The following is a 12,883-nucleotide window of genomic DNA, read 5'->3' on the forward strand; positions in this document are numbered from 1 at the left end:
CATAGCAGCAAGGACCCCAGAGACAACAGCGAGCCCCTCACTCAGAAAACCTACCTGGGGCCTCTGTGCCAGCTGCGGCAAGAGCAGGGCAGACACTGGCGAGCTCACCACCGACACTGTGTGGGCCCAGCTCTGTCGCCTTCTGTCACCTTTGTTCTGGAGCTCCTGGCCTGTCTGGTCAGGGACAGCTGGCAGAGACATGAGGACGGCCAGGCCATGCCAACTGCCAGGCCTCCTTCAGGGCCATGGTCCTCAAATATTGCTTCCACATTCATTAAAGGATTCAAGGGTAAAAAGGGTTTTCTATTTATTAAGTACTCTTGATGTTCAAAACAAAGCATTTGGGGACTTCCCTGGTGGTTCAGTGGTTAGAACTCCGTGCTTCCACTGCTGCGGGCATGGGTTCGATCTCTGGTCAGGGAACTAAGATCCCACAAGCTGCAAGGCCAGAAAAAAATTTTTTTAAATAAAAAAACAAAGCATTTATTATGCGTGATTTTTCTGAGCCAGCCAAGTTCCTGGTCAGCACACTAAACATGTAACATTTAGGTAGTCGACGAATCACTGCTTTTCAGTGACCAGGCCATGGATGCGTCTATTTCAGACTTTAGAGAAGGATGCCTCCTTCATGACACGGATCAGGCTGCGTCTTAGGTCAGGTCGGGTGTGAACCAGACTTGGTGCAGGTGGGTTTTCTTTGTCGGTGGCCCCAGAAAGAGGAGGAAGAGCGTGGGGCGGGGGGCGGCAAGGACCAGGCGCGCGACGGTGACTGTCCTTGAGCTCACTGTCTCCGTGGGCTCGACCCGCCGCCAGGCCCGCTCGGGAGCCGTGCACCCCACACTGTGAGGTTTGCACATTGATCCCCCAACTCATTGACGGAGGGCCTGGTGGTGTCAGTTTCCCACCACTTCCTGCTCAGGCTGCTCTGGAGGCCCCAGCGGGTCCTGGAGGTGGGACCCTACCCGTGCCAGGGCCGCCTAGCTGCAGTTGAATCAGAGCGAGCTGCGGGCATGGGGCCTCGGGCACCCTACGTGTCTGCTGGAGTCTGAGTCACGCCGCAGGCCACTGTGACCGGACGGTTACGGGGGAAGAGACACACCCGGAGATCTGGGTTAGCGGACCCCGCCCTTCCTGCTTATGCCCATGGAGCTTGGTGTCTTTGGAGGCTGGCATTCTGGGCGGCTTGGCCTTCCCGCCCACCACTCTCTTCTGCCCCCGGCCCCCGATATTAGGTGTGCCAGTAGCTGGCACAAGAGCCACTAGCCCTGCTCCCACAGCTGACTTCTGCCACCGGGGAAGAGGGCGGCCCCCTGGGCTGGAGAACAGCCCAAGCAGGTGGAGGGAGGACGTGTGGGGACCTCCTGCACGGTGGTCATTCCGGCCTCTGCCTCCTGTCTGCATCCGGCAGAGACCCAGGTGAGGGACAGGAGGTGTGGGCATGGAAAGGCCTCTTGGGGGATAACCTCAGCTTGAAAGGAGAGGGCGAGAATCCAGGCTGTCAGAAAGCCAAGAAAGAAGCAACTGAGCTAAAAATAGGAGCATTGAACAGAATGTCCGGAAATGGCATCCACAGTGCCAGGTTTGATTTCATTATTGCTAATTATTTAAGTCACATTATGCAGAATAAAACCTGGGAAGAGGATACTGTGTCTATACAAACAAACACGGAAAGTGATGCACAAAGCCAGTAACAGCGAACAGTGAACTGAGCCTATTATTGAGACTAAGAGGAGGGCAGGTGGGCTGGGGCTTCCGCCCGGCTCGTCCCCCAGCTCTGCCCTTCAACCCGCTGTGCCTCGGGTTCCTCCTGCGTAAAATGGGACGAGGTGAGGCACCACCACCCCGAGCTGTGGCTTCCGGGAGCTCCCGAGCAACACTCACCGTGTTCCCTGAGAGGCCCAGCACCGGGGGCTGTTCTCTGAGCTGCCACCGGGCAAGCACTTCCTCTGTCTGTTCCTCCACTTCCCCATCTGTGAAATGGAGATAGGAATACCTGTCTCAAGGATTCTGAGGGAATTAATTGCATAGCACACATGTTTTGGAGGGGGAAATTCTATCACAATTCCTGCTTTCAGCTGAGAAAATTGAGGCTCTGGAAAAGGGAAGAATGATTTGGAATTCAAGTATCCTGCTCAAAATCAGCTACCTAGCCAGCGGTGCAGTGCGGCTCTGTTCTTTTGTGTACACGGTCGGGCTCCTTACAGACAAGTGGAAATGCAGATAAGGTGGAAAAAGGGCGAGGAAGTCACCGCCAGGGCAAGACAGTTTGATGCATTTCCGTCCAATCTCTTTTGAAATAGTTTTTCTTTTTCTTTTTTTACTTTTATGTAGTGGTGGTCATATCACACCTTCATGTTTGTTAAAGACTTTTTTTTTAGCTTTTTAAAAGCCAATTTTTTTTGTTTGTTTGTTTGTTTTTTGCGGTACTCAGGTCTCTCACTGTTGTGGCCTCTCCCGTTGCGGAGCACAGGCTCCGGACGCATAGGCTCAGCGGCCATGGCTCACAGGCCTAGCCGCTCCACGGCATGTGGGATCTTCCCGGACTGGGGCACAAACCCGTGTCCCCTGTCCCCTGCATCAGCAGGCGGACTCTCAACCACTGCGTCACCAGGGAAGCCCTAATGTTTATTCCTTTTAAAATGCTCCAGAGACTTTAAAAAGGTCCAAAGGCCTTAAAGATATCCAGGTTTCAGATAACAGGCAGGCGCTGACTGTTGGTTTCTCTGTTGCTAAAGCCTCAGTTTCAACCTGTTCAATTCTATCCCTCCACGATTCTTCCAGCTGGGGAGTGGCGGGTTCCTCTGACTTTCAGCATACTTCATCAAAGGTACCACGCCAATAAGGAGGGGAAAAACAGTGCTAGTAGCAATCATCGTCATGGCAAGGGAGAAAGTTTTATGATCCAGGAATCCACTTTAACAATTAACATTATACGATTTTCCAGACTATCATAAACACCTTCTAAACACTATTTTGATGGTGACATAATTGTTCATCAAATAAACACGGCATCATTTATGTAACATAGTCATTTTTATTTATTTTCATTGTTTTCCATTTTTGGCTACTGCCAGCAACGGTGCCACGTGTGTTTTTATCCATAAAGGTTTGGGAGAGACTGTTTCCTTAAAGAGATCTAGAAATTGAATTGTTGGGTCAGAGGATGAAGGGGTGCTACTGCTGTTTAAAAAGGTGGCATCTCAGAGAACCCACCGAGGCAGAGAACCCACTGTCCAGGTGTGCTAGGCTGCCTGCTTTCCCACACCCTCACCTTCCTCAGCCTCCCCCCACCCCCAACCAAGTTTTTATTAATTTAGTAGAAAACAAGTTTATATGGCATTTCCTCTATGACTCAAGAGGGAGATTATTTCTCCACATAATTATTACTACTCCTGTTTCCCTTTTGTGGACTATTTGCTGCCCTGAGGCTACCATTTAGGGAAGGCTTGGTGAAATGTAAGGAAGCACCTGCCCCAGAGGGTCAGGACCACCCTGCCTTGCCCTGCCAAGCGCTGCCCATGGCGATTTTCCTGAACATCTGGTGAACGAAGGAGGTACAGTTAGAGGAGCTGGCATGCTGTGGAACGGTAAAAGCAATACACAGTTTACCTGGTGGATTCTTTGGAAACTCGTGTGTTACATCTTGAAAGTCAGTTGAGTTTATCAAACTTCTACTTTGAGACCATGTAGATTCATACGCAGTTGTATGTAGAGCTCCCATGCACCCTTTATGTAATAGGGAAAAACAAATCTGACTTCATACTGGATCTTTCTTTTACTTTAATCTTTATGTTCTATTGCTTTTGCTACAAGTTAATCAGTAAAGGGATGTTGCCTATAACTTAAGGTAAACATAATGGCCCATCTCTGGGAACCCTGCCTCCCATGCCTGAGCTTAAGCAAAAATACCTTTTCTTCAGTTCACCAGAAACACCCTGACCAGGCCCACCTGTAAATGGCTGCAGGAAAGCAGAAATTGACATATCCCCTCCGGGAGTCTGGCTGAAACCAGGAAATATTTGCAACAACTTAAGGCCTTTATAACTTTACCTCCTCACCTCCCCCTCTTTGTTCTATAAAAGAAACTAGCATCCAAACCTGGGCAAGACGCTTCTTTGGGACACTAGTCCACCCTCTCCTCTATCTGCTGGCTTTCCCAATAAAGTTGCTATTCCTGCCCCAACACCTCATCTCTCGATTTATTGGCCTGTGTGCGGCAAGCAGTACAAGCTTGGACTTGGTAACATTTACCCAGGTTCCCCCAGTGGCAGCGTCTTGTAAAACTCTAGCGCAATATCACATCTGGATGCCGACACTGGTGCCGTCCAGACTCACAACATTCCATGCACACAAGGTCCCTCCTGCTGCCCTTTGACAGCCACATCCATTCCCTCGTTACCCCCACACACCCCTTACCCCTTGGCAACCAATAAACTGTTCTCCACATCTATAATTTTGTCATTTCAAGACTGTTCCATTAATGGAATCATATAATATATAACCTTTGGGGGTTAGAGTTTTTTCTTTTTTCTTCTTTTAAAAAAATTTTTGGCTGCGTTGGGTCTTCGTTGCTGTGCGCGGGCTTTCTCTAGTTGCGGTGAGTGGGGGCTACTCTTCGTTGCAGTGCACGGACTTCTCATTGCAGTGGCTTCTCTTGTTGCAGAGCATGGGCTCTAGGTGCACGGGCTTCGTAGCTGCAGCACGCAGGCTCAGTAGTTGCGGCATGCGGGTAAGTAGTTGTGGCTCACGGGCTTAGTTGCTCCGCAGCATGTGGGATCTTCCCAGACCAGGGATCGAACCCATGTCCCCTGCATTGGCAGGCGGATTCTTAACCACTGCACCACTAGGGAAGTCCTAGAGTTTTTTCATTCAGCATAATTCTGCCAAGATCCATCCAGGTGGTTGTGTGTATCAATAGTTCAGTCTTTTTTGTTGCTGCGTGGTCTTTCACAGTGCTGATGGACCACACATTGTTTAACCAGTCACCCGTCAAAGGACACCTGGGTGGTTTCCAGTTTCAGCTACCAGTAATAAACCTGCTGTGAACATGTGCTGGATCACCTTTGGTTTTAGCACAGCCCTCTGTGGAGAGGGCCTGAGCAGTGGAGCAGAGAAAGCCCAGGGGGGCGTCCCCTTAGACAAAGCATCTGCAATATCCCAATACATAATTGAACAGGCTCTCTGCAGCCTGAAGACAATGAAATGGGCTACCAGGAAAGACCATTTGGGCTCAAGTTCCAGCAGCCTTTAAAAAAACAAATGCTGTCTCAGCAGAAAAGGATCTGAAAGAGAGAAGAATGGACATCGATTGATAGAAATAGCATCATTTTCACCAATATTGAAAGGAATTGCTAAACCAGTATGTATGCTGAATTCAAGCATTTTCTAAATTCCCATGTGAAAAAAAAAATCTCTGATAGGTCTGCTGAGGGGAAGAATAGCCCAGGAGTCCCCTTACTGCCCTTGAGCCAGAGTGTCGCCTGGTATAGAGTGGAAGAGCTTTGACCTCCCCTTCCCTCCATCCAGAAAGAAAATTCTTCCAAACAAGAATTGGCCAGTGGGGCCAGGCCACAGCACTGCCGTGAAGGAAGAATTGTTAGCGTCTGTCTTCTCAGAGTCTCTCTGGACTTAGTTCTCTGTTAGAATAGACTAAAGACGTGGAGACCTGGCCTTGGAGTCTACATTTGGGATCTTCTGTTTCATATTTTATTTTTGTTATTTGAGTAGATGTGAAGAGATATGTCGTGGTTACATTAATTTGCGTTTCCTGGATACCTAATGGATGCTGAGCATCTTTTCATGTGATAACTGGCCATTCGTGGTGGTCCTCTCTCTCTTTTACCTTTTATTATTTTTTTTATTTTGGCCTCACCGCGTGGCATGCGGGATCTAGTTCCCTCACCAAGGAATGAACCCGTGCCCCCTGCATTGGGAGCGTGAAGTCTTAACCACTGGACCGCCAGGGAAGTCCCTCTTCGTAGGTATTCTACGGAGGTTTTCCTGAGTCTCTCGATCTGTAAGAATTCAATGCTTTCCATCAAACTTGTGGATTTCTGCCCTCTTCTCACTGTCTTCCTGGTAAACCCTGTGGAACCTCGTCCAGTGAGTGCTGAGCACAGCTGAGGCTGAGCCTCACACTGAGCCCCACGCAGACTTCCGTCTCTCATCCTTACCTCCTGCTCTGCTGCCCTGCCTCACAGGCTCCAGCTGTCCTAGACCCTGACCTCTGCCTGCTCACCCAGCCTCAAAGCACAGCGCTGCACTGTGCACACATTTAGCAGCTGTGTTCACACTCAAACTGTTTCACATACATTTACCTTATTTCATTTGTAAAAGTTACCCCAAACCTACTTTCCTTGCATAAGAAATGTACATGCAGCTAAGATAAGGTTTTATTTTGTGGCATTCCCAGAAGGTGCCTACTCCGTGGAAGGCCCTGTGTGGCTGGGTATTGGGGGTGGGGACATAAGTAAAAGATAGCCCCTAGTTCAAGAATTTTACAGTGTCACGGAGACAGGAAACTAGTCTTGTGGCAATGCAGAGAAAGGTGGTTGCTTCCAACCGCGGGGCAGAGTTTGTGGGAGTCGGCCTCCCCGGTGCACCCTGAGGAGGACCGTGGTGCTGGAGAGTCTAGGTTGTACTGAGAAGGTATATAATCTTGTTCTACTTCACGGCAGCAATATTACTTCATAAAACCAATGTAACAAGAAACACAAGACCAAGAGTGTTGCAAGGGGTAACTGCCATTCGGCTCAGTGGTGGGAATTAACCCGGTGTCCTAATGATTCCCCGGAGGCATCAGGCCTCTGGTAGAAATAACAATGCTAGGATATGGGCGGCAGTCCCACACAGGTGAGAAATGGACACGCTCGTGTCCACCTGCTGATGTCAGTGACGCCCGGGGTCCATGTGTCGGTGTCAGCGACCCCCAGGTGGTCCCCTTGTCCGGATGTCTGAGACCCCAGGGTGGTCCCCGTGTCCGCACGCGGCTGTCAGCGACCCCCGGGTGGTTCCACGGGCCCCGGGTCAGCGACCGCCGGGGCCGTCCTCGACGTCGTGAACTCCTGCGGGCGATACTTGTGGGCGCCCCGCGGCGAGTCCCGGCTGCCCTCCCCACGCCAGCCCTGTCCGCCCGAGGGCGCCGGCCCGGGGGGCGGCTCCCGGCCGTCCAGTCCCTACGGTAAGGGACCCACAGCGGCCCACGTCTGGCCCGCGTGGACTTCGGCGCCGAGGCGCGGAAGATACTTCCGCCGACACTCGCGCAGCCTGGACCGCCTTTCCGTCGGAGGAGCGCGTCCGCGCAGCGGAAAGGCCTCCCCTTTAACGCGCGCGCCCCGGAAGCGGTACCACCGCGCGCCGGCACCGGAAGCGGATGCGGCCGGCGGGCGGCGACGGCGGGCGGCCGGCTAGGGAACTACCTCGAGCGGCCGGGCGGGCGTCGCAGTCGCGGTTGCGGCGCCGCTTAGGCTCGGGCTGGCCCGGCGCGGCCTCGGGCTGCCCATGGGGCGCAGGAGGCCGGGCCGGTGACGCCGGACGCCCATGGACGCCTCTGAGGAGCCGGTGCCGCCGGTGATCTACACCATGGAGAACAAGCCCATCGTCACCTGTGAGTGCCCGGCGGCGCGGGAGGGGGCGGCAGCCGCGGCGTGCAGCCTGGCCCAGGTCGCCGGCCCCTCGGCCCCCGCGGCCCGGCCCCCGCGCTCCCGGCCGGGCCGCTTCCTGGAATGGAGGTGTGGCCGGGGCGGCGGCTGCGGCGGGGCTCTGACCCCGCGGGCGACCTCCGACCTCCCCGGGGCCGACCTCGTATCTCTCTCTCCTGGAGGCGACCTCTGACCTCCTCAGGGACGCTCTTCAGGTTGTCCGGCTGCAGTTGGACAGCGCCCGGGGCGGGCCCCGAGGGGGCCCCGCTGTGCGCTCCGTCCGGCTGCAGGCTCGGCAGCTCGCCCCGCGCGGGCCGGTCCTAACCGGCGGGGCCGGTCTCCTCCAGGCGCACTGTTTCCTCTGGTCGCGCAGAGGGTCTCCCGGCTCTCGGTTGCGAACGTGGACGAAGTTTGCGTGCGGTTGTCGTGTTTGTTAGGAGACGGGGGTTTGAACTCAGTAACGTGTTAAGTAGTGGAAGACGCAGGAGACCCGTCGGCCGTGCCCAGCTGCACTTGCCTGGGCACAGCGGCTCTGCCGGGCCGGGGCCGCGACCCAGGGCTCTTCCCCGCAGGCCGCTCAGGCACTTCCGAGACGCTGGCACAGAGCAGAAACCCATTTCACAGATGAGGCTGCAAAGGTTCGGTGAGCTCATCCACGCTCTGGACCACTGGACTGGTGCCTCTTCATTTTGAGTGTCGGGTTTTGTTTTGTTTTTTGGCGCCACATGTAGGCATCCACAAAGGAATTGTTTTTCTGTTACAGAAAATTTTCCTCTAATTTTTACGGCCATAACTTCGGAATTAAATACGTTCAGAAACACTGAGCTTATGGAAAGTGTTGAAATGTTGGCTGACATTTTGATGACTTGCAGACAGGTGTTTCAGACTATTAGGATTTTTGACCTCTGACAGTGTTCTTATGTTCAGTTAGTTTTTTCAGATGGTCTTCCACACTTTGAAAGGTAGCACTCTTTCTACAGCAACATCTAGCCAGGCACTTAGGCCTTAGTAGGTGGTTCTGTAGCTCTTGAGCCCTCTCTTGTTTCTTTCTCTCTTTCTTTTTCTTTTCTTCTTCTTCTTTTTTTTTTTTTTTTTTTTTGATTAATGGATACTCTCCTTGTATGCTTTCTCTTGTCAGATCCCTGAGAAATTGTATATTTAAAGTTGAAGTCTGTGGCTTTATCTTTAGCTGATAAACTTTCTCAGGGAAATGGACGGTGTCACATCTAAATTTGGACACTTGCATAGTTCGAAGCTGTTTTCTCTTTTCACCAGGACAGCTGCAAGTCTTGCTCAAGACTACACCTTTAGTTGAGAGAACAGGTGTGTGTAGAGCTGATCTGGAGGCCCTGCAGTTAATTCCCAGGTGCTTTCTGTACCCTCAGGGAAGAGGAGCCAGGCTCGGGGTGGTCTTCCTCGGGGTGGTCTTCCTGTTAGGTTTCAGTGTCTTCCAGACGCTGGAGACTCCTCCCCACGTGCCCTGCACACTGAGTGCTGGATCAGTATTGCCTGGAGAAACATTAACAAGTCTAGTTATATCTCATACCCCTTAGGTTACATCTCGTAGCAGTGTTTCTATGGGCGTTATGTAAATACATATCTGAAGAGAAAGTTCAACCTTGGGTTGGGTTCAACCTTGACTAAACAGGTAAATCGTTAGCCTAGTAGTGTTTGAGATATGGGTCTAGTGTTTAGTTTCATACCCACATGCGTGACAGACAGCTAAAGGATAGTTTCCTTTCCTACAGATTTATTGTAAAAGCTATGTTGGTGGAGGTTTTTCCGGTGTTTAAAACTGTTGTCTGTACTGATGGTATCTGTGTTTTAAAAGGCACAACCATTCATTCATTGGAGTCTCAGAAAAGAAAGTGGCTTCAGTAAACTTTCAGAGAAAGTTACCTTGAAAATTAAAAAAGATCCCTTTAAAAGTTAAAGATTTTTTAAGTTTTAGGAAGGCTGACTTCATTTTGGTGTGTCTGGGACTGAAGCTGCAGTAAAGCACTTGCTGTCCTGGTTTCACGTTATACTTTCTTTTTTTTTTTTTTTTTTGTTGTACGCGGGCCTCTCACTGTTGTGGCCTCTCCGGTTGCGGAGCACAGGCTCCGGACGCACAGGTTCAGCGGCCATGGCTCACGGGCCCAGCCGCTCCACGGCATGTGGGATCTTCCCGGACCGGGGCACGAACCCGTGTCCCCTGCATCGGCAGGCGGACTCTCAACCACTGCGCCACCAGGGAAGCCCTATACTTTCTTTATCTTGTTCCATTCTTTCAGCTGCACATGTGTTGAAGGGAGCCGCTAGTGTAAGCAATGTAGACAAAGGTAGTAGGAAAATTGCTTTAAAAAAATCCATCGGGAGGCTTTGCTGTTGTGTACATAGCTCCTTTAGTATGCAGCATTTTAGTTTTCAAAAGTCTGTTTAATACTTTTCCAGCCATTGCACCCTGAGGAGGTCTGTGTTTGTTCATTGTAAAATGAGAGCAGAGTTTGTGCTCGTTTTCAATTGTTTTCATAGGATTTAGAACGTTTTACTTTGAGTGAAAGCGAATTGTGCATCAGCCGTTCTGAGAAGAATGTAGAATGTTACCAGTTCAGGTAAATTTAGGAACTGTTCATTTGTGGCCATGAGAAGAGTGGAAAGTCCCCAGAGATTAGGGGTAAACAGAATACATCATTCCTTGAAAACCTTGCTAAATTATTTTAATAATATTCTGAAGGTATCTAAGAGCCTTTAGTCCGTAATTAAAATTTCCCGAAGCTGCTGCCTAACTGCCTCTGGTGCAGAGTGACTACCTCTGTGGAGGATCTGCTTAGACTCCAGGCCTGGTGAAGCTTCGGAATACTGGAGGACGTGTCTGAAATGCACAGGGATGTCCACCGAGCAGTCTGCGGTACTAGTGGTGTGATGACATTGGGCGATGAATCACCTGGTCATAGCAATGTGAATACCTGTAGTAAACTGACTAATCATGAAAGATGCACAGTGAAACTGAAACAAATCCAGCAGATCCATTTGATCTAAATTTAAGTTAGAGCTTAGATTTTTTTTTTCAACCACTGGATCAGTTCTCTGCTTTGGAATAAAGACTGAGGTTTCTGATCCAACGGTATGTTAGGAAAGAGATGTTCCTTTTCCAGCTATCTCATTTAGCAGACAAAGCTATTGTAATTCCACTGATTTGTGGCGTTTCTTTATTGGCTGTTGGCATCCTATCTAAGGTAGCACATAACTATCAACGTGGAATTGTGTAGTATCTGAAAAACAACAGTGTTCATTTGAATGATCCGTTCTCACCCACTCACATCAGATGGTGCTGCTTTAATTTTTCTCAATCTCTATATTTAGGGTTCCGGATCTGACATTACGAATTTTCAAAGGGGGGAAAAGGCAACAAAACTGAGCAGATCCGTAATGCTTTTTACCTGGTTGGGTTTTGTTTTTTACCCCCTGTAGATTAAAGTTTTTAAATTTGTACATTGCAGTTTTCTATCAAGCGTGAAAGTATGGTGCTTGTGATTTAACCACTCTCCGTTTCATTGCCAGAAAAGTAACTTAAAATGTCCTCTTTTTAAACTGATAAACATAAATGCAGGTCTTGGTCCATATTGAATCCTTAAGCCAGTAGGGAATCAGCTATTGAGAAGTGGCAGAAACATTTCTCCTTAGGAAACCCCAGTTCCATGGGGTGTATTTGGAGGGCAGGGACTGAGGCATTAGTACCTGTACTTCCCTTGATTTAGAAATCACTTCAGACTTCCCTGGTGGTCCAGTGGTTAAGAATCTGTCTGCCAGTTCAGGGGACACGGGTTGGATCCCTGGTCTGGGAAGATCCCACGTGGTTCAGAGCAACTAAGCCCGTGCGCCACAACTACTGAGCCCGCATGCCACAACTACTGAAGCCCACGTGCTTAGAGCCCACGCTCCACAGCAAGAGAAACCACCACAGTGAGAAGCCCGCGCACCGCAACAAAGAGTAGCCCCTGCTCACTGCAACTAGAGGAAGCCTGCGTGTAGCAACGAAGACCCAACACAGCCAAAAATAAAAATAAATAAATAAATATTTTTTAAAAAAAGAAGAAGAAATCGCTTCTACCTGTGCGTGGTTAGAAACAGGCAGGACTTACTGTATGACTACTTTCTCATCTGTGAAATAGGGACGGGTGGTACCAGTCTCGGAGGGTTGATATGGGGATTGAATGAATATGTGTAAAGCATTCAGAAGAGTGATGAATGTGCAAAAAGAATGTTAGCTACTCAGGAGAGACTTCTCAGTTTTCTCTGTTCATGGTGGCCTTAGTGTCTTCAGTAATTTTTTCATGACACCTCTAGGCTAAAAAGAATATTTAATAATTCCATTTATTAAGTAGTTAGGTTCAAATAATTTTATTAAGTATTATGTCCTAACAGTAGTTATTTGAAAAAAAATACACATAAATTGGAAGAAAATTTTTATTTCATTCTTAGATAACCACAATAACATATTAGGGACGGTTGCACCTGTTGGGCACTGCACAACTTCTCTAACCTGGGAATCAGATTGGACGCTGCTGCTTTGTTTATTTGACAGTGGTGGTGGGGGTGATTCTTGGCCTTTTATTACAGCAGTTACCCTGTTTTGTGATGATAATGATGTCATTGAAAGAACTGTAGCACGATGTAGTATCGAAGCTGATTAACCCAGCTGGGGCCTGGGACATCTTCAGTATTGCTGTTTCCCCTCAAAAATTTGGAACATCCTTTGGTCCCTCTCTGGGTTTGCTGCGGCACCCTGAAGCACCTGGGCACACATTTGGGAACCCATGTTACTAGTATGTTAGCCCAACTCTAGGGTGGATTCAATTGAACCAATAATTCAGAAGTGAAAATCTTCCTTTTCCACTTGAACGTCAGCTCATGTGCCTGATTTACAAGATGTGTTTCTGAAGAGGTTCTAGTAAAGTTTGGTTTATGCAAATGAGACTCAGGGGTCTGATTTTTTTTTTTTTTAATTTAAGCACTGATGAATCTCTGAAGTAATCAAGCATGACAGACATAACACATGAGCCGGTCTTTCCCTAGAAAGGAACTGACAGCGTGGTGGTTGGTCCACACAACAAGAGGTAGGAAAGGCCACCTTGGTTACCTTTTATTGAAAAGGCCAGTGACTTACTGAAGAATTTTTTTGTCTAAAAAAACTTTTTTGCCAGTTGACGGAGTGGAGTCTCTTTTCACATGGATTGCACAACTTGGTGCGTGGTCTCCCA

General features: G+C 49.4%; 1 protein-coding gene across 3 annotated transcripts in view; it reads left to right on the forward strand.

Annotated features, from left to right (window-relative positions):
* Positions 1-7,539: 7,539 nt before the first annotated feature.
* Positions 7,540-12,883, forward strand: part of TRAPPC10 (trafficking protein particle complex subunit 10) — a gene marked incomplete at both ends in the record, with an annotated part of 89,275 nt that continues 83,931 nt past the window's right edge. For all 3 annotated transcript variants that reach the window (XM_079704839.1, XM_079704840.1, XM_079704841.1), the window contains one exon: positions 7,540-7,606. In XM_079704839.1, coding sequence (XP_079560965.1) covers positions 7,540-7,606 — 67 coding nt within the window. The remainder of the gene's footprint in view (positions 7,607-12,883) is intronic.

This window comes from Hyperoodon ampullatus (genome assembly GCF_949752795.1).
Source record: "Hyperoodon ampullatus genome assembly, chromosome: 5".
Classification (NCBI taxonomy): domain Eukaryota; kingdom Metazoa; phylum Chordata; class Mammalia; order Artiodactyla; family Ziphiidae; genus Hyperoodon; species Hyperoodon ampullatus.